Here is a 21,043-nt window from a genome sequence, read left to right on the forward strand (position 1 = left end):
ACTGAATTTATCACCTCCTTCAACCATCTTGCAATTGTGTCCTTGGAAGCCTTATTTCCCTTCTTTGCTCCACTGAACTGGACAAAAAGATGATCTGATTTCTGAAAGGCATTCGTCACCTTAAGATATCACAAGAGGATTTGCCGTACATCCAATAAGTGAAGCTCCCTCCTTGCCAGAGGAGCATCTGGTTACAAATGCGGAAAAGCTGGTAGTTCGACCGTTTGGTTAAGATGAAACGAGGAAACAATCTTAGGCAAAAAGGAAGGAACCGTACGTAATGACACACTATCCTCTGAAATTTCTAAGAAAGGGTTCCTACATGACAATGCTTGCGGCTCTAATATCCTCCTAGCCGAGCAAATGGTCACCAAGAAAATGGTCTTCAAAGAAGCCCTTCTAATCTGTTCAAAGGGAGGACCAGACAGAATTCGAAGGACCAAATTAAGGTTCCTGGCCGGGCACACCTTCCGGACTGGAGGACACAGATGTTTCGCTCCTTTCAGGAAACGTACCACATCCGGATGAATCACCAACTGTCTTCCCTACACCTTATCTCGAAGACACCTTAAGGCAGCCACCTGAACCCGGAGGGAATTATAGGCCAATCCCTTAAGCAAGCCGTTTTGTAAAAAGGCTAAAACCTGAGGAGCATCCATCTTCAGTGGTTGCAATTTGTTTTGCAAACACCACAACTCGAAAACTCTCCACACCTGGATATAAGGCAAAGACGTGGGGGGGCCTCCTCGCCTGAAGAAAAGTCAATCACTGGTTCAGAGTACCTTTCAAGCAAAGACATCACTTTCAAAAGCCAAGTTGCTAGACAAAAGCAATCCACCCAGTCTGAAAAGATGGGTCCCTGCCTCAACAACCTGGGCAGATGGGCCAAGCGAACGGGATAGTCTACCGCGAGATGAACCAGGTCCACAAACCACAGCCATCGTAGCCACTCTGGTGCCACCAGAATCACCCTGCCTGGATGAAGTTAGACAAGACGCAACACTGAGGTCATGGGAGGGAGAAACACATACTGCAACAGCTGTAGGCCATGGCTGGATGAGGTAATTTATACCCTCTGAGCAGACTTCTCTCTTGTAACTGAAAAAGCAAACCGTCTTCGCATTTTCTGGAACCGCCATGAGGACCAACTCTGGCCTGCCCCATCTGGCCTGTATAAGGACAAAGGCCTCTGCCAACAATTCCCATTTCCCCAGATCCAGACCCTGCCTGCACATTTTCCACATCGGTCATATGCGACAATGCCAGTTCTGCTAAATGGCTCTCCACCCAAACAGTTCCTGCGCCACCAGGTGACTCTTCAGTCATCAAGGCAGAACAATGTACGCTGTCATCACACTGCCCGAAAGCACATGCACTGTCCTTCCTTGAATGAGGGAGAAAGGGTTTGCGAACTGCTCTGGTCTCCAATCGATTGATTGACCAGTACACCTCTTCTGGTGACCACTGTCCCTGGGCAGTTTTCCCTTGACAAATTGACCCACAACCTTTCAGGCTGGCATCCATGGTCACCACCATGCAGTTGGGTACCTCCAGGTCCATCCCTTTCTCCAAACTGGGACAAGATAGCCAACATGAGAGGCTGGACCTGGCATCCCCCTGAAGTGGTAAAGGAAGCTGAAATTCTTCAGATAGCAGATTCCAACGGGATAAAAGGGTCTTCTGAAGGGGTCGTATGTGAGCAAAGGCCCATGGAACTAACTCCAGTGTAGATGCCATAGAACCCAGGACTTGCAAATAGTCCCAGACTTAGGGAACCGAAAGTCACAGCACCTGATTCTGCAATTTGACCACCCTTCTCCATGGTCAAATACCTTCCCAACCCGGGTATCGAACCAAGCTCCCAGATATTCCAACGACTGAGACGGCTCCAAGTGACTCTCTGCCAGATTCGTCACCCAGCCCAACAAATGCAGAAGCTGCATGACCCAAACTGAATGATGACACTATTTCCGATTTCACTCTGATGAGCCAATTGTCCAAGGTTCGGGTACACCAGGATTTATTCCCTCCCAACTGCCGCCGCTACTACCATCACCTTCGTGAACATCTGCGGCGCTGTCCCAACCCAAAGGAAAGGGCCCAAAATTGGAAATGCTCCTCTAGGACCATGAACCTCAGGAACTTCTGGTGGTCAGCCCTTATGGGAATGGAGAAATAGGCCTCCGTCAAATCCAGAAACTCCTCCTTATGCACTGCCGCATGGCACCCGGAGTGCCGTATTGACCCTCTGAACTTAGAGAATGATCCGAAAAATCCCTTCCTTCTTGGGCACCACAAAATTCACAGAGTACCTTCCCTGTCCCCACTTCTGAGGGGGAACCGGAATAATTGTGTGCAGGTGCTGTAACTGCAGTAAGGTGTCCCACACTGCCTCCCAAATGGACACAGAGATGCAACAGGAGACCACAAAGGCTTCCCTGAGCAGAAGAAAAAATCGTAAGGCTTAACAGTCTCTTACCACCTCTAGAACCCATTGGTCTGACGTGATCCTGGTACACTCCTCGCAAAAGAAAGCCTCCGGAGAGGAGCAAACCAGCTTGCCTTCATTAGTCAATCTTACTTCTGCCGGCCCCCTGGCCGGTACTGTCACAGAGAGTCCTACACTGTGCTCAAAAGCACTACTGCCTTCTGAGCCCTGCTTCTGCGCCGCAGGCAAAGAACTACTGTACTACTGTTTGATCGAAATCTCAAGTCTTGAAAACAAGCATGAGGTGGAAAAATCTTCTTGGTGGTCTCATCCTAGGCTAATATATTTCCCCTCGACTCCTCCAACTGCTTCATCAGTTACTCCAGATCCTCTCCTAAAAACAACTTCCCTTTAAAGAGGAGGTTACACAGCTGGGCTTTAGACCACACATCCACAGAAGCCTCTACACTGCTATAGTGGAGCCGATATTCCTGGTGGAAGTCTGAACCATGTCGTACAGGCCATCAGCCACATAGGCCACTCCTGCCTCTAAGCAGGCAACTTGAGTGGCCTCGTTCGTCGCCGACACCTTCTCATGTGCCTTCTGGACACAGCACAAGCAGGCTCTCTGCATCAAGCTCCCACAGACCACTGCACTAAGGTTTAAAGCTGAAACCTCAAATAGCCTTAACAGAATTTCCAATTTCCTATCATGGACATTCTTCAGCGTGGCTGAACCTGCCACTGGGATGGTAGTCTTCTTGGTCACTGCTAACACTGCTGTATCCACCTTGGGAATCTTCCACAACTCCAAGGTTTGCTCTGGCAAGGGATATAGCTTATCCATAGCTCTGACTACTTTCAGACCTGCCTCGGGAGACTTCCACTCCACCAACTTCACCTTCTTTGGTAAAGGGTTCAACCCCTCACTGTCAGAATCCTCCTGCGTGACCTTAATCCTCCAACTCATCCAACACCTGGGGAATTAGCGGACGCAGTTTCTCCTCACGGAACAATCTCACCACCCTAGGATCGTCCCCCTCAGCAATTGGGACGTCCTCCGATTCCTGCACTGGATCCATGTCCAGATCCTCCACTGAACCACCCTGCAGCTGATCGGGATCATCCGCTTCATCCGTGTCCCCGTCATCACCAGCGGACCGCCCGAGGCGTCGCAGAATCCCCCCACCCCCCGAATCCTAATTGCTTCTTAGCCACCCAGATCTTCTGGGGGAGAGAGCGCTTAGATTCTGCCTTCTTCTTGGCCAATTAGGCCTTTTGGAGGAGGACAAAATCTGAGGAGAATTCTTCAGAATCAGTGGAATACTGATCCTGATCCGCATCCCCCTGGACTTCTTCCCCTTCCCTGCCACCAACAGGGCACTGATCAACAGGAAGGAGCCTGAGAGGGAAGCCCCAAGTCTCTCTTGCAGCAACACTGGTTCCTAAAATGCAGAGCTAAAATGGCCACCGTCTCCTCAGACCCCCCCCCCCCCCCCCAACCTGGGATCTCCTGTACCAGCCCAGTCAACCTCATGGTCTAGCTGCCACAGAGGGTCCCACGGAGGTCCCAAACCCTCCAGAGACACAATCAACACACCCCCTGCTCTACCCGAGGGATGGCCCACGAAGGAACCTAACACCTCGGGGGGAGCCTTCCTGCTAGGAATCTTCTTTCTTCCCTTTTAATTTATTCTTGGAGCTCCAGACTGCAGGTCTGCACCTCTACCATCTGCTGGAGACAGAGAAATACTGAGGGACTGCAGGTGGCCCTCTCGGTTATGGTAGCAGCACCTGAAAAGTTTCTATTCTCTGCCTCCATCTGCTGGCTGGGATACAAAACCCACTTGCCTGGACTGATCTGGGGTTTGCACAGGAACCAGAGCTTGTTTTGAGAGTTAGCCAGAGGACAGAATAGAAAGATGTTTGCAGAAACTGATAGTTAAGTCTTGCCCTCTTCCCCCTGTCAAACCCATATGAGATCTGCTAGAATTCACAGAACAACTTTAGTCCCAAATCATGCCTCCTTGCCCCTCCTCCCCTCCTCCCTTTTCATAATTTGAATCCCCTTGGGAATAGGGAATGTACGTTCAAATGTGTTCTTGGAGGTTTCTCAGCACTTACCCACGATTCTTTGGAGATGGCCAGTTGTTCCGTTTCTCGTTTCTGCTGGCCCCAGGTCCTCCACGGCCCGTCTTGTTACCAGGCCCTGGGTTAGTGCGTCGGTTCTGCCTCTCCATGCCGGGCCTCTGGCTGGAGAAGCTGCGTTTAGACATCTCCTTTCGTTGGGCCAAGCTCAGGCTGCCGCCACCTCCTCCTCCTCCTCCTCCATTCGGGGGGCCTCCCTTAGACGCTGGGGCACCGTCCCGGTCTCGCCTCTCTGTGAAGTCGCTGCTCTCTGATGCAGTCTCCCACTCCTCATTGGCTTGGTCAGAGTTCTGGTTGGACAGGTCAGGAGACTTGCTGCCAGCCACCCGGCGAGCCATGGACTCCTTGCTCTCTTCCAGTGGAGGGGGGGGCTGGGGCTGCTCACCCGGTGGTTGAGAGGGGAAAGCGCCACGTTCCCCGTTCAGGCGGGCCGCATTCTCCTGCTCCTGCTTCAACCGGCGGAAGCGGGGTGGCTTGTCCTGCTGCTGTGAACGACCATGGCGCCTCCGTCTGGGGGGCCGCTCGAAGGAGCGCTCAGGCTTGGGCATGCGGCCCTCAGGCTGCAATAGTGGAGGAGGCGGTAAGCCTTCTGTCTGAGCCACTGCCGTAGGCAACGAAGGCTGCTGCCGCTTCTCTGACCTCTTCTCCTTGTCTTTAGCCGGCACGGCTTCGGCCACTCTCTCAGTCTTGACCGGCTCTCTGGGCAGCTGCCGCTTGTGAGGTGGTGGCTTGGAAGGAGGGCTGCCCCAGGCCATCGGGGCACGCCCGCTGGGACCCCTTGTAATTCCACCCCGCCCTCTCCGGGATGGGATGCCCCGGGGGGTGAAGATTCTCCCACGGGAGGAGTCAGCCAGTCTCGGAGGCATTCTGTCTGGATAGCGGGGTGGCTCAGAATGGCCCATCCTATCTACTTTGCTTGGTTCTGGATGCTTAGTGTCCTTAGGGCCCCCAGCAACTTCCTTGTCCGAGTGGGCCACATCACTGGCGCTCTCGTGCGTCTCACTGCCGGTCTCTGAGCCCCGTTGCCGGCGTCGCTTGGGGATCTCCTCATACTCTGAGCCCTCGCTCCGTGTCTCACTGGGGTTCCTTGCTCGGAAGCCTCCTCCCTTGGGTGGCCCATCCTCAGCCCGATAGAAGGGTTCCCGGTAACTGCGGAACTCCCTGCTCCGACCACGCCCTCCCCGTCCCCGGCCACTGTAGGCCCCACGGAAGCCACGACCCCGGGCAAAGTACTCCCCACGGCCCCTCCCACGCCCGCCTCGGCTCGCATAGCCACCCCGCTCATAGGGGCACTCCCTGCGTCTCCGGGTCGGGGAACCAGAATCTGGGGGGTCTTTTGAGGCTCCACCGAAAGATTTGTTCCTGTCTGCTGTTTTTGGTTCCTTCCCAGTCTTTCCCCGCTCTCTCTCTGGGCCCACCTGCAGCTCTGGGAGTGGTTTCGGAGGCGGTGGCAGAAGGGTAATCACTGTAGCAGGAGGCGAGAGCTGTTTCCCAGTCTCCCCATCAGTCTTAGAGTCTGGTCCCATCTCCCTGCTACTCTTGCCTCCAGTCCGCTCTTCTCCACTGGGCCGGGGCTTTTCCCCAAGATCCTGCTCCCCCACGTCTTCCCTCTTTAGCACTGGTGGTTTCTTGATGGGTCCTGCCCGGCGTGTGGGTCTCTCCCCAATCTCCTCCCGGCGGCTACTGCCAGGACGTGGACCCCAGCGGGTTTCTGTCCGGGTCTCACGGCGTGGCTGCTTGTGCAAATCCTGGCGCAAGGGCTTCTCGCCTCCTTTCTTGATGTCTTCTGTTATGCGACTTTCCTTGGGGTGGGGGTCCTCCTTGGGAGCAATGGTACTGGCCTCAAGGTGATTAGGAACTGCTTTCTTGATACTGCTGGGGGCAGGGGGCTCCTTGAAGGCAGTATGTCTGCCCTCAACCTGGGAGTCCTGCTGCTGCAAGGGATCCCTGCGCAACAGCACAGGCTCTTCCTCGGATTTCCGCTGCTGGATCTGAAGCTGGGATGGGGGCTGCTCCAACCTCCCACCCATTGGGCCAGCCCAGGCTGGCCCCCTTTGCTCCTCCATGGAGTATCTCTGCATGTTGCTGGGGTGATGAGGGCCACCATTCTCACTATAGCCTTGGTAGTTGGCCATGTAGGACTGCTGGGTCACTGTTCGCACTGGGGGAGTGTCGCTCCTGCCAAAAAAAAAAAACAAACACACAAAAAGGAGAAATTACTTGCCTGATAATTTCGTTTTCCTTTGTGTAGACAAATGAACTCAGGACAAATGAGTTATGTGCTCCCCTGCTAGCAGATAGAGACGGAGTCAGGTTTCAAAGCTGACGTCACCTTAGATATACTCCTGCCGTGACCTCAATCATTCAGTATTCTCTTCAAAAGCCATTGTGGACCTACTATTGAAAAACTTGATTAAAATTTGAATACAACTTAACTTGATTAAAAGCTCACCACACTCGGAAATCCCCTTCCCTTGCCCCAACGGGATCAGGAACGTCGTCAGTACAGCACGCCGTGCAAGAGACCGAAGGACTTACTGGAGCCCTTCCACGTCTTTGAATCTGAGTCCTACTTTTCCTTACCCACTGAGTACAGAGACGTTCTCCAGCTGCGGGGGGAAGAGGGCTTAAGCCTTCACCGCTGCGCTCGGCGCCTTTCAGCTGCTTCAGCAGCAAAGTCTTCGCCAGGAATCGGCTACCGGACCAAGGCGGATCTTGGAAATCGCCTCAAGAATTCTCAACTGGGGGAGGGACCTTTAGGTATCACCGCAGGAGCAGGGCTCGATCTTTCTCCAATGTAAAGGTACATTTTCTTCCTCAAATGACTACTGCAATCCTGCTGAACAGCAATGATGGTGAGGGGATAGCACATCCACATCTGCTAGCAGACGGAGAGATACTGAATGGCTGAGGTCACAGCAGGGGTATATCTAAGATATCAGCTTTGAAACCTGACTCCGTCTCCATCTGCTAGCAGGGGGAGCACATAACCTATTGATCCCGAGTCCCATTAGCTTGATTGCTCTCATGCCTTACTGTAGCACAGCAACAACTTACTCCTGTAATTGTGCTGCTCATATGCAAAGAAGTTGACTTCAATAATGCCTTACAATACTAATGAAAGTTGCACTGACTCTTTGAAACTAGAGATGGAGACAGAGCTATGAAACAAAAGAAAAGTTCTCTTCTCACACCTTCCATTTTTCTCCTCCTCATCCTGCTGCTGCCTCATGGGTGATGCTGGGGGACGGCTTTCTGGTGCAGCAAACACATCATTTCCCCAGGCAATCTTGGGATCAGTTGGAGGGGTGCCCCGGTCCCGCAGCGTGGGTGGATGGCGCTGCTCAAACTGCTCTGAGCCTGAACCACCACTGTCTGACCGCTCACGGGCCATCAAACCTAAGGGAGAATTTAAAGAAAAGGGGGTTAGCTACTCTACTCTGCTCTCCCTGGGAGGGTAACCGAGAATGGACACTCACACCTTCCACAGGAATCACTCACCTGATGGATGCACTCCTGGTTGGAAATAATCCATAGGTGGGCGGCCCTGCATCATCCTGGGGTCCATGTAAGGAGATATCATCATCCAGCGGGGGTCAAAGTTCATGTGAGATATGGGTGGAGGCGGACGGCTGATTGAGCTAGGGTACAGGGCCTTCTGCTGTTGGGGGGCCTGTTGCTGGGGAGCTGGAGGAGGGGGTTGCTGTAGGGCTCCAGGTTGAGTCAGGGCCAGCGTCTGCTGCTGCGGAGATGGCAGGACTGTACTTGGAGGGGGCTGGTTGTGCTGCTGCCACTGCTGCTGCTGTTTCAGCAACTGCTCCTGCATCCAGAAAAAACCGACAGGAAAGTTAGCACCCATTCTCCACCCTGCTAAGTACACAAGCAGTGACTGAGGAGGGAGAGAATGTTAATGCCCACTCCCCACACAATCTCACCAAGATAAGGAAAGTCAGCAGACGGTTAAAGGAAAATTGGTTCTTACCTGCTAGTTTTCAATCCTGTAGTACCACAGATCAGTCCAGACTCCTGGGTTTACTCATCCCTGCCAGCAGATGGAGACAGAGAAAAGCCTCGCCTGGTGCCACCTGCAGTAGATCAGTATTAATCTGTACCCAAGCCTAAAACATTATATGCAAAAAACTTGTAAAAAAAATTCAGTAAGTTATGAACAAACCAAGAACAGAAATATGCTGAAAGGATTATAGCTGAGTGGAAGACTCTCCCCCCCTCCAACCCAGGCGAGTTCTGGGCTGATCCGTGGTACTACAGGAACGAAAATTAACAGGTAAGAACCAACTTTCCTTTCCCTGTACGTACCTGGATCAGTCCAGACAGTGGGATGTACCAAAGCTTCCTAGAGAGGGTGGGACCTGAAGAGTCCCGATCACAAGACACTTTCATCAAAAGACCGGGAATTCGAATCTCCCAAATCCAATCGGTAGTGCCTCGCAAAAATATGCAGCGACTTCCAAGTCGCCACTCTTCAAATCTCCTGCGGAGACACCAACTGAGCCTCCGCCCACGAAGCCGCCTGAGCCAGAGACGAGTGGGCCCGCAAACCCTCAGGAACCTGACCCAATAGCCTCCCTTAAGCCACCTCGCAATGGTTGCTTTGGAGGCATGGGCACCTTTCTTTGATCCGCTCCATAAAACAAAAAGATGATCCGACCTTCTGAAGCCATTAGTAGCCTTCAGATACTGAATCAAGGCCCTGTGGACATCCAATAACTTAAGTTCTCGAGCATACGGCACAGAAGCATCCAATTCTGGGAAAGCTGGGAGCTCGATAGCTTGATTAACATGAAAAGCCACTACCTGTACCTTAAGAGTTAAAAGCAAGGCCTTTAGCTAAACCTTCTTGTAGGAAAGTCAAAACGTGGGATATTGAGGCCTGAACCGCCTGTATCCCTCTGTTGGTACACCAAGTCTCAAACACTTTCCAAACCCAAACATAGGAGAGGGAGGAAGACTTCCGTCTAGCCTGCAAAAGCATAGCAATCACCGGCTCTAGGTATCCTCTCCGTCTCAAGCGATGCCTCTCAAAAGCCAAGCCGCTAGACAAAAGCGATCTGCCTGGTCGGAAAATACGGGACCCTGACGGAGAATATCCAGAAGATGACTGAGGCTTAGCAGACCATCCACAGCTAGATTGACGAGATCTGCGAACCACGGTCAAGGCAGCCACTCCGGGGCTACCAACACCACATTCCCCGGATGCTTTTCTATGTGGCACAATACCTTGCCCACCGGAGGGGGGGCGCGCTGCCCAGAGCCTTACCACTCAGCTTTTCTTTTTTTAATCAAACTTCACTAAAAAAAAAAATATATATATATTTTGGGGTTTTTTTTAGTGAAGTTTGATTACAAAACAAGAGAGAGAGAGCGAGAGCGATTCCTCTCCTACAGCTGAAGGGAGCTGTTCAGCTCAGTTCAGCCACAAGCTAACAAGGAGAGAAACCAATAAAAAAAAAACCCTGAAGAAGAAAAAAAAAGGAGCTGAAAGCCCCTAGACTGGCCTCAGGAGGGGAGGGATCTGGACCACCAGATTTACACCCCACGGATCAACTTGGACTGAGCACTAACCTCAGCTGGTCCACCTCAAACGAGCAGGGAAGGGTTCCCTAGGGGAACCAAACCCCTGGGAGGAAGGCTCACCCAAAAAGGAAAAAGGCAAAAAAAAAGACTGCAGGCTTATGCACCAGCCACCATCTGCTGGAGACAGAGAAATACTGAGCTGCTGCAGGTGGCACCAGGGCTTATCAAGCAGTGGCAGCGAGGCTTTTCTCTGTCTCCATCTGCTGGCAGGGAGGAATAAACCCAGGATCCGGGTACGGACAGGGAACTAAAGTTACCTCCCTCAGAGAAGAAGGGCAGCAGGCTCCTCAAAGACCTCCTGGGGGAGAGAGAACTGGCTCCACCAGCTGACAACCCCCAACGGCAAAAGGTCTGAACTCTGAAAGGGTCCCCAACCCCCTGCTCTTCCACCTCAGTAGTGGGAGGGATGGCCCCCACCAGGACCTGCCAACCTCCTGGGAGGAAACCTTTAAATCTGGTTTGTTGTTTTTTTTTAAACTAATTTCCAGACTGCAGGTTTTGCACATGTACCATCTGCTGGAGACAGAGAAATACTGAGGGCCTGCAGGTGGCGCACCGGGTTATGTGGCAGTGTCTGTGAAACTCTCTGTCTCCATCTGCTGGAGGGGAGGCAAAACCCAGGAGTCTGGACTGATCTGGCTACATACAGAGAACAGATTTAGGAGGCCCTGCTACAGAAAACCTTGACAGCAGATACTGCTAACCCTATCACCATCACAGAAGGAAAGACTAGATCACGCCTAAGACCCCAGCTTTGTATCAGGATGCTGGATTACTATCTGGGGATGAGAGTCATGAATCTCCCCTGCCAAGACCCCTGTCCCTACCTGGTGCTGCCGCTGGAAGCGGGGAGGAAGTGACTTCTGGTACTTTGAATAGGCCTGGGCTTGCGATGACTGGCGGCACTGCAGCACCACCTCACCCTTTGCTTCCACCTTGGGAGGTGGAGTCTCTTCCTTCACCTCCAGGATTTCTTTCGGGGCAGGAGGCTGAGGTGGTGGTGGTGTTGGTGGTGGAGGCATCGGCTCTGCTATGAGAAAAGCAGAAGAAACAGCTCAGCAAGCCCCCTCCAACCTATCTGGCTCCTGCTGCTTGCAACCAAAAGGATCACGTGTGGAACCCATTCTCCTCTCCAAGGGCTGGGAGTTCTTATGCGGCGCACCTGGTCGAGAAGCTTCGGCTAGAAGGGTGCTTGCATTACACCAGCATCCAGGAATAACCTTGGACACAGACTCCAAGCCCATGGCCCCCCCCGGGATATGCACTGCACCTGCACACAGTACCTGGACTGGAGTTCTGGCTGCTGCTGCTGCTGCTGTTTCCATTGCTAATCGGCTGCTGCTTGGGGCAGGTGGGTGGCTCCAGGTTCTCTTTCTCCTCCACAGCACAAGCCGGTGGCGTGGCAGGGGGTGCAACGGGGGCTGCAATGGGGCCCTCTTTGGGCCGCTTGTCGGGAGGGCGGAACTTTTCATCCAGGCGCTTCAGCTTCTCGGCACAGGCTGCCCGGCGTTCCTCCTGCATGCGCCGCTCCTCCTCCTCCCGGCGGCGGCGGGCTCGTTCCACCGCTGCCGAGATCTCAGAGGAGGACTGCTTGCGTCGCTGGCGCCAGGCCTCATCCTCATCTTCCACCGGAGGCGGCTTTGGAGGGGGCACTTTCTCCTGCAGGCACGGAGGAAACACACATACAAAAGCGATTAGAGGGCCTGTCATCACCTTTTAAGTGGTCTTGAGTCTGACACCAATATGAAGAGAGACCCTTCTTCTCCTTTAATGGATGCAGCACCTCCACTCACCTGGTGCTCTGCTAGTGGCTGGCCCCTGTGCTGCTGAGGCCCCTGCTCAGCCTCCACACCCCAGGCCACTTTGACAGGGGGGGCTTCTTCCTGGGCAGCTCCCTTCTTGCTCTCCCCACTGTCTGGCCCATGGGGCTGCTGCTGCTTCTCAGTGTCAGGAACAGACTTCTCTCTGAGGGCCAGAAGTAGTTTACTGCAGAACAGTACAAACACACACTCAGCACTTTCCCCCTTCTCCTGCCCAATGCAATCATTTATTTTAAGGGACTCATTTGATGCAACAGTTTTCAGAGACTCCAGAAAACATGGAGTGCCCCTACTGCAAGTCCTGCCATGAACCAGCAAGGACAGAGGACTTCCTGTCACTTTGCCCAGATACTTCCAATAGCGTAGAAAGCTGCCCCCTCCCCCCTGAGAAGAAGTGTTAACACATCCAGCCAGTGCCAGTCTTACCGGCTCTCTGTCATCTCAGAGTCAGAGTCCCTCCCGTCCTCCTCATCGCTGAATTTCAGCTTTTCTGTGTAATCGACTTCTTCGTGGGCACCTGGAAAAGTAAGGTAGGCACCATGAGAACATGACATGGGTATTGGAAACATTTCATTTTCCTTAGTGTACACAAATGGACTCAGGACCAATGGGTTACGTGCCCCCCTGCCAGCAGATGGAGTCAGATTTCAAAGCTGACGTCATCCTACATACACCCCTTCAGTATTCTCTTCAAAAGGCACTGTGGAGATACTATTGAAAAACTTGGATTTAAAATGTGATTAAAAAAACAGACCACTGTAACTGTACTTAACCAAACACTGAACTTCAATAAGAATATAGATACCCTGATCTAGAGATTGCATGATGGCTTATCCTTACTCTCTTGGAATCGATAGCCAATCCACAGGAGATTCCTTGCCATCATATTGGGCAGCCATGGGCGGGACGCTGAATCCATCTGTCTACACTAAGGAAAACGAAATTATCAGGTAAGTAAATTTCTCCATTTTTTTAGCGTGTAGCCAGACGGACTCAGGACCAATGGGATGTACTCTTGAACGGGGCAGGAGGCTGCCTGCGGTCTGGTAAACACTGCCCTTGCAAAGGCGGAATCCTCTTGGGCCTGTACATCCAGGCGATGGAACCTGGAGAAGGTGTGCGAGGAGGACCACGTCGCCGCTCGGCCGATGTCGACGGGAGACAGCAGTCTAGCTTCCGCCCATGAGAACACCTGAGCCCTAGTGAAATGAGCTTTGACTTAAGAAGGTAATGTTTTTTCTGCCTCAACATAGGCTCCCGTGACTACCTCCTTAATCCAGCGAGTTCCAGCCTGCGAAGGTTCGACTCACTTCCTTCCACTATGAAGGACAAACAAGCAGTTCGTCTTTTGGACCGGTTCTGAAACTTCCAGATATCACACCAAAAGTCTACTGACGTTCAAATGACAGAGGCGGTGATATTCTTCCGCGTCCTTATGCTTATCTAGGGATGGTAACGAAATGGACTGATTCAAATGAAACTCGAGTCTACCTTGGGCAAGAACAATGGAACGGTACGAAGCTGTAACACTCCTGGAGTCATCCGGAGGAACGGTTCCTGACAATGCGACGTGCCAAGCATATAACCACCAGCAATACCGTTTTCAAGGTTAATAAACGCAAGGAAAGACTGCGCAGCAGCCAAAAGGAGGGTCCTCTCAAAAATTCCAATACTAGATTAAGATTCCACAAGGGAACCGACCACCGCAGGGGTAGCCGGAGATGCTTCACCTCTTTCAGAAAACAAGCCACGCCAGGACGAGCCATTCCCTGTACGTACCAGGATCAGTCCAGACAGTGGGTTATGTCCCTTATCCAGCAGGTGGAGACAGACCAGAATTGTGAGGATGTCCCTTTAAGGGGGAGAACCTGTACACTAACCCCTCCAGTATTCGTCTGTCTCCCAGCAGGTGCAACAGCTCCCCTTCGGCTCTCTGTCTCTGGCTTGTCAGCCTTTTCTATTCCATCTTAGATTCAAGCAAGTACTTCAGAAAAGTTATATTTCTGGAGTTTTTTGATCCCTAGTGTCTTTTTCTTTTTTCTTGGGAGACGATTTTGTCTCCTCGCTCTTGCCGGACTCACGGGGCTATTTGCCCCTTTTGCGCTGCATAGTCTGAGTCCGGGTTACCTTCCAGGTGTGGGACCGTCTCCCTCTGGGACTCGCTCCCCTTTTCTGGCTGCAGAGAGGGTTTTAGACCCGCTGCTGCGCTCACTCACTACCGATTTAAAAGAATCAGTTTAAAAGGTACCAAAGTCGCAGGTATTCAAATACCTCTGACTTCTGCAGGAGTTGACCAGAATTTTTCTTACTTTTTTTTTACCTTTTTTGGCCCTTTTCTGGTCCTCAGGCTTTAATCCGGCAGTCAGGCAGGCAGGAGTCAGCAGGGTCTCCCTGCTCTCTCCTTGGTGCTGAGGCTGTCACTTTAAGAGTTTTTACTTTTTTTTTTCTCAGCACAGCTTGGGCTATGCCCAGACAATCAGTTTGTCTTGCATGTGGGCTTTTTTACTTCCGTTTTTCGAGGCAGGGTCTTTGCCCTGCTTGCCTGCCAGGTGGGGAAGGTCCCTCCTCGGCTGAGAGGACAAATTTAGCCCGGGGATCGACTCCCCCAGGCTTTGCCAGGCCGTTTTTAAGCCGGCAGAATTCTTCAGCCGCGGCTCCGCGGCTTCAGCAACGGCTCCGATTTCGGAGCTTCCTGGGGCTGGGGGGCCAGATTTTTGTGATTTACCCCCCGATTTGAGCCCTGTGGATCCCCAGGAGGTGAGTACTGACCCCCCCTCGACCCCCCCTGTCCCGTTTTTTCAGGGTCCCGTTTTCAGCTGAATTTGTTCTCCTCATGCATAAATCTTATTTAGCTAGCTTGCATGAGGAGCAGGAACCCCTCCTTCCCACCCCTGCCCCTGCAAAAATGCCCCGTTCCTCGCCGTTGACTACTAGCCCGGCTGCGGAACGCCAGGGGCCGGTTAGGGTCCGGGTGGTCCCCGGGGTGGCTCCTCTACCAGATCCTCTTACGGTTCCGGTCTCTCCGGACCCAGATCCCTCCCCAGATCCTTTGGATACCTCCCCGCTGGAGGGAGATGACTCCAGATTTCTTCGTTTGTTCCGCAGGGAGGAGCTGGGGCCTCTTATCCCCTTCGTCCTACAGGAATTAGGTCTGGAGGGTCCCTCTGTAGATAATCTACTGGACTTCCTGCCCAAGAATATGGATCCGGTCCTAGGGAGGCTTAGTGCCCCAGCCACGGCGTTTCCCTTTCACCGTATTCTGAAGCTTTTAATTTTACGGGAGTGGGAGGCTCCTGAGGGGGCTCTCAGGGTGGGACGTGCCATGGATAAACTGTATCCCCTTCCTGAGGAAGGCTTGGATCTGTTACGGTACCCCGTGGTTGATTCTTATGTCTCCGCGGTCACTAAACACACTACGATCCCGGTCGAAGGGTCTACGGCCCTCAAGGATCCGCAGGACCGTAAGTTGGAGTCACATCTTAAGCGCATCCATGAATCCTTAGCTTTGGGGGTCCGGGCTACTTGCTGCAGTAGTCTCATGCTGCGTGCGGGCCTCCGGTGGGTTCAACAGCTCCTTGGTGCACAGGCTCTTCCGTCGGCAGAGGCGGAACAGGCGGAGCGTTTGGAGGCTGTCATAGCGTACGCGGCTGACGCGTTTTATGACCTGGTCCGGGTTCAATCCAAGGCGATGGCCTCGGCGGTATCGGCCCGGAGACTCCTCTGGCTTCGCAACTGGTTGGCTGATCAGTCTTCTGAAGCTCGACTGGGTACCCTGCTTTTTTTTTTTTTTTTAATTTTTAATTTATCACTTTTACATATTATAAACAAAGAATCCTTTGCTTTCAATCAGGAGAAATTACACAAAGAAAAGAAAAATATTATACATTTGTTAATTGTAATTACACAACTACTTATAAACATATCCATTTATCCCCTTTGTTCTAGGCAATGTCAGGGGAGAGGAAAAATAGGAAAAAGGGGTACCCTGCCTTTTAAAGGTAAAATGTTGTTTGGGGAGGATCTTGAGAAGCTTTTGGAATCCTTAGAGAAAGATAAGGTCCATAGGCTCCCGGAGGACCACCCCAAGCCTTCGCGCCCCTCCGCGCCAATGCGTTCTCGCTTCCGGGGCCAACGTCGTTTTACTTCTCGGGGGCGGGGTGGTTCGTCACCAGGTTCCTCCCGGGCTCAGTCCTGGTTGCAGTCCTTTCGCGGGCGCCGACCTTTTCGGGAGGGACAGCCTGTGCGTACCGCTCCCAAATCCTCCGCCCAATGAAGGTCAGTTGACTCATTCCTCGGGTTGAAGTGCGGTTTGTCTCTCCCAGTCCCCCTTTAATGGACTGGGAGAGACAAACCGCACCCCAACCCGAAAGGCTGGAATCCGTGGTGACTATTGTCCACTGCGGAGCTTCGAGAGGCATCCCCCGAGGCGGAGAGTGGAAGGACCATCTGGAACTGCTCCGGCACCGGCTTCCAGCGTGACAGCAAAGCTTTCTGCAACGGTCGCATATGAGCAAAAGCCCAAGGGACAAGATCTATGGTGGAGGCCATGGAACCCAGGACCTGCAGGTAGTCCCAGGCCGTGGGAGAAGGCAGAGCCACCAGACTTCGGATCTGCTCGATCAACTTGAGAGCTCGTGCGAGGGGTAAAGATACCTTGCCTGCACGGGTGTCGAAGTGGGCCCACAAGAACTCTAACTTCTGGGAAAGGCTGAAGGTTGCTTTTGGCGAAGTTTACTATCCATCCGAGGGAGGAGAGAAGAGTTAACACTCGATCCACTGCCTGTTGACAGGAAGCCGCCGACTTGGCTCTGATGAGCCAATTGTCTAGATAAGGATGGACAAGGATCCCTTCCTGGCGCATCGCCGCCGTGACCACCACCATGACCTTCGTGAAAGTACGAGGCGCCGTTGCAAGACCGAAGGGAAGTGCCCGAAATTGGAAGTCGCGATTGAGGATGTGGAACCGGAGATACCTCTAGTAGTCGCGGTGGATGGGGATGTGAAAATATGCCTCCGCGAGATCGAGAGAGGTGAGAAACTCTCCTGGACGGACCACCGCTATAACTGTACGAAGGGTTTCCATACGGAAGTGGGGAACCTTCAGGGCGCGATTGACCCGCTTGAGATCCAGAATCGGGCAGAAGGACCCGTCCTTTTTGGGAACGATGAAGTAAATAGAATACTGGCCAGCGCCAAGCTCCCTCTCCGGAACCGGGACCACCGCCCCCAGATCCAGGAGCCTGGCCAGCGTCTGTTCTACCGCGGCCCTCTTGGACTGCCCGCACGGCGAGAAGAGGAACAGATCCGGAAGGGTGCGGACGATCTCGGGGGCGTAGCCATCCCTGATAATGTCGAGGACCCACTGGTCCGACGTGATTTTGACCCATTCCTCAAGAAATAAGGACAGGCGGCCGCAGAGGTAAGGAACCGAGGAATGAGTCAACTGACCTTCATTGGGCGGAGGATTTGGGAGCGGTACGCGCAGGCTGTCCCTCCCGAAAAGGTCGGCGCCCGCGAAAGGACTGCAACCAGGACTGAGCCCGGGAGGAGCCTGGTGAAGAACCACCCTGCCCCCAAGAAGTAAAACGACGTTGGCCCCGGAAGCGAGAACGCATTGGCGCGGAGGGGCGCGAAGGCTTGGGGCGGTCCTCCGGGAGCCTATGGACCTTATCTTTCTCTAAGGATTCCATAAGCTTCTCAAGATCCTCCCCAAACAACATTTTACCTTTAAAAGGCAGGGTACCCAGTCGAGCTTCAGAAGACTGATCAGCCGACCAGTTGCGAAGCCAGAGGAGTCTCCAGGCCGATACCGCCGAGGCCATCGCCTTGGATTGAACCCGGACCAGGTCATAAAACACGTCAGCCGCGTACGCTATGACAGCCTCCAAACGCTCCGCCTGTTCTGCCTCTGCCGTCGGAAGAGCCTGTGCACCAAGGAGCTGTTGAACCCACCGGAGGCCCGCACGCAGCATGAGACTACTGCAGCAAGTAGCCCGGACCCTCAAAGCTAAGGATTCATGGATGCGCTTAAGATGTGACTCCAACTTACGGTCCTGCGGATCCTTGAGGGCCGTAGACCCTTCGACCGGGATCGTAGTGTGTTTAGTGACCGCGGAGACATAAGAATCAACCGCGGGGTACCGTAACAGATCCAAGCCTTCCTCAGGAAGGGGATACAGTTTATCCATGGCGCGTCCCACCCTGAGAGCCCCCTCAGGAGCCTCCCACTCCCGTAAAATTAAAAGCTTTAGCATAGGGTGAAAGGGAAACGCCGTGGCTGGGGCACTAAGCCCCCCTAGGACCGGATCCATATTCTTGGGCAGGAAGTCCAGTAGATTATCTACCAAGGGACCCTCCAGACCTAATTCCTGTAGGACGAAGGGGATAAGAGGCCCCAGCTCCTCCCTGCGGAACAAACGAAGAAATCTGGAGTCATCTCCCTCCAGCGGGGAGGTATCCAAAGGATCTGGGGAGGGATCTGGGTCCGGAGAGACCGGAACCGTAAGAGGATCTGGTAGAGGAGCCACCCCGGGGACTACCCGGACCCTAACCGGCCCCTGGCGTTCCGCAGCCGGGCTAGTAGTCAACGGCGAGGAACGGGGCATTTTTGCAGGGGGAGGGTCGGGGAGGGGGGGTTCCTGCTCCTCATGCAAGCTAGCTAAATAAGATTTATGCATGAGAACAAATTCAGCTGAAAACGGGACCCTGGAAAACTGGGGGCGGGGGGGGGGAATCACAAAAATCTGGCCCCCCAGCCCCAGGAAGCTCCGAAATCGGAGCCGTTGAAAAATCCAAAATAGCCGCCACTGAAGAATTCTGCCGGCTTAAAAACGGCCTGGCCAAGCCTGGGGGAGTTGATCCCCGGGCTAAATTTGTCCTCTCAGCCGAGGAGGGACCTTCCCCACCTGGCAGGCAAGCAGGGCAAAGACCCTGCCTCGAAAAACGGAAGTAAAAAAGCCCACATGCAAGACAAACTGCTTATCTGGGCATAGCCCAAGCTGTGCTGAGAAAAAAAAAAAAAAAAGTAAAAACTCTTAAAGTGACAGCCTCAGCACCAAGGAGAGAGCAGGGAGACCCTGCTGACTCCTGCCTGTCTGACTGCAGGATTAAAGCCTGAGGACCAGAAAAGGGCCAAAAAAGGTAAAAAAAAGTAAGAAAAATTCTGGTCAACTGCAGAAGTCAGAGGTATTTGAATACCTGCGACTTCGGAACTTTGGTACCTTTTAAACTGATTCTTTTAAATCGGTAGTGAGTGAGCGCAGCAGCGGGTCTAAAACCCTCTCGGCAGCCAGAAAAGGGGAGCGAGTCCCAGAGGGAGACGGTCCCACACCTGGAAGGTAACCCGGACTCAGACTATGCAGCGGAAAAGGGGCAAATAGCCCCGTGAGTCCGGCAAGAGCGAGGAGACGAAATCGTCTCCCAAGAAAAACGAAAAAGACACTAGGGATCAAAAAACCCCAGAAATATAACTTTTCTGAAGTACTTGCTTGAATCTAAGATGGAATAGAAAAGGCTGACAAGCCAGAGACAGAGAGCCGAAGGGGAGCTGTTGCACCTGCTGGGAGACAGACGAATACTGGAGGGGTTAGTGTACAGGTTCTCCCCCTTAAAGGGACATCCTCACAATTCTGGTCTGTCTCCACCTGCTGGATAAGGGACATAACCCACTGTCTGGACTGATCCTGGTACGTACAGGGAAAGGTACTTATTTCTTGGCTGCCGGAGCCATTGGCGGTGGTAACTGTGTACTGTCGGCTCACGCTTGAAATTTTTATGCGTAGATTTCAGGTGCCTAGGCAGGATGCAGCGAGGTGCATACACAGCCCATGCGCCTGGCTTTTCCTGTATTTTGTGCTTAGAAGATTGCGCGCATATATGCAACGCTCTGCCCGTACCGATGTACCCGTGGAGGGCAATGCAGCATGCACAAAGATGTGCACAAGATGGCGCCACCGCGGCCTACCACCCAGTGTGCCGACCAAGCCTGAAGCGGGGCCTAGATCACCAGGAGCCACTCAACCTGATCGGAAGCCCACTTCCCCTTCTCCCAACAGGATCGGGAATGACATCAGTACGGGATGCCATCCTAGGAGACCAGAGGAATTCTTACCAAAACCCCTCCAAATGTGTGTGAATCAAGAATTTTTTTATTTTTTTTTTTTACACTTACCTGGGCTCAGAGTTTACAGACCGAGTACAGAGACTGTCCCTAGCTGTAGGGAGAGAGGGCTTTTTCTAGTATCTAGCTTGATGTAGCCAAAGAAACAGGCACAAAACCTTCTGAAAGAACAAGCTTTCTTTCAAATTTAAAACAAACCCCCTCTTTTTTTTTTTTTTTTTTAAAAACAGGATCAGGACCGCAGGTTCTGTCACCCTCATCTGCTAGAGTCAGAGAAAATACTGAAGGATCGCAGGTGGCACACCAGTGTAAGAGGGGGTGCCTTTCAGTTTTTTTCTGATTCCATCTGCTGGAAGGGAGACAACCCAGCAGTCTGGACTGATCCTGGTACGTACAGGGAATGTAGAATTTCTCCTTCCAAAAAGTACAGCAATCTCCATAGGGAGAGGTACATCCACCATCTGCTGGAAATGGAGAAATAAAAGGGCTGAGGTCACTACAGGGGTGTATCTAGGGTGACGTCTCCATCTGCTGGCAGGGGAGCATAGCCTATTGGGGTCCTGAGTCCATCTGGCTACATGCTGGAAAAAGGGAGAATTCACAGCCCCGGCACAGCTGTCCTAATACACATTTTAAATAATTTAATCTGTATCGGAGCAGGTCTTTCTTTTGCAGGAATGAGGGATTAGCTGTCCTACCTGCCCAGCCGTCATCCATCTCCTGATCCAGTTCATCAAACTCCTTCAGGTCATCCTGCTTGAGAATGGAGGGCCGGCTGACCGCTTCTGGCTGGCGCACGGGACCTTGGGAGGGCCTGGGCCCCGCAAGACGGGGCAACCTGCTGCTGGGAGATAGGAGCCTAATAACAGACTTCAAGGATGCACATAAAGCGAGCTATATCCTCTGCTGGTACTCCAGGCTCAATGAGTTACT

At 52.8% G+C, this 21,043-nt stretch overlaps 1 protein-coding gene across 7 annotated transcripts in view; it reads right to left on the bottom strand.

Moving 5' to 3' along the window:
• Positions 1–21,043, bottom strand: part of PRRC2A (proline rich coiled-coil 2A) — an 80,693-nt gene that overhangs the window by 37,856 nt on the left and 21,794 nt on the right. For 5 of the 7 annotated variants that reach the window (XM_029585913.1, XM_029585910.1, XM_029585912.1 and 2 more), the window contains exons 9-16: positions 20,809–20,951; positions 12,418–12,508; positions 11,965–12,157; positions 11,455–11,830; positions 10,999–11,201; positions 8,078–8,396; positions 7,771–7,975; positions 4,553–6,754 (exon numbers count right to left, since the gene is read on the bottom strand). In XM_029585913.1, the coding sequence (XP_029441773.1) occupies positions 4,553–6,754; positions 7,771–7,975; positions 8,078–8,396; positions 10,999–11,201; positions 11,455–11,830; positions 11,965–12,157; positions 12,418–12,508; positions 20,809–20,951 (3,732 nt within the window). The remainder of the gene's footprint in view (positions 1–4,552; positions 6,755–7,770; positions 7,976–8,077; positions 8,397–10,998; positions 11,202–11,454; positions 11,831–11,964; positions 12,158–12,417; positions 12,509–20,808; positions 20,952–21,043) is intronic. The other 2 variants (XM_029585909.1, XM_029585911.1) reach the window with 2 other exon arrangements.

The sequence above is a fragment of the Rhinatrema bivittatum genome, unplaced genomic scaffold (assembly GCF_901001135.1).
Source record: "Rhinatrema bivittatum unplaced genomic scaffold, aRhiBiv1.1, whole genome shotgun sequence".
In the NCBI taxonomy this organism is placed as follows: domain Eukaryota; kingdom Metazoa; phylum Chordata; class Amphibia; order Gymnophiona; family Rhinatrematidae; genus Rhinatrema; species Rhinatrema bivittatum.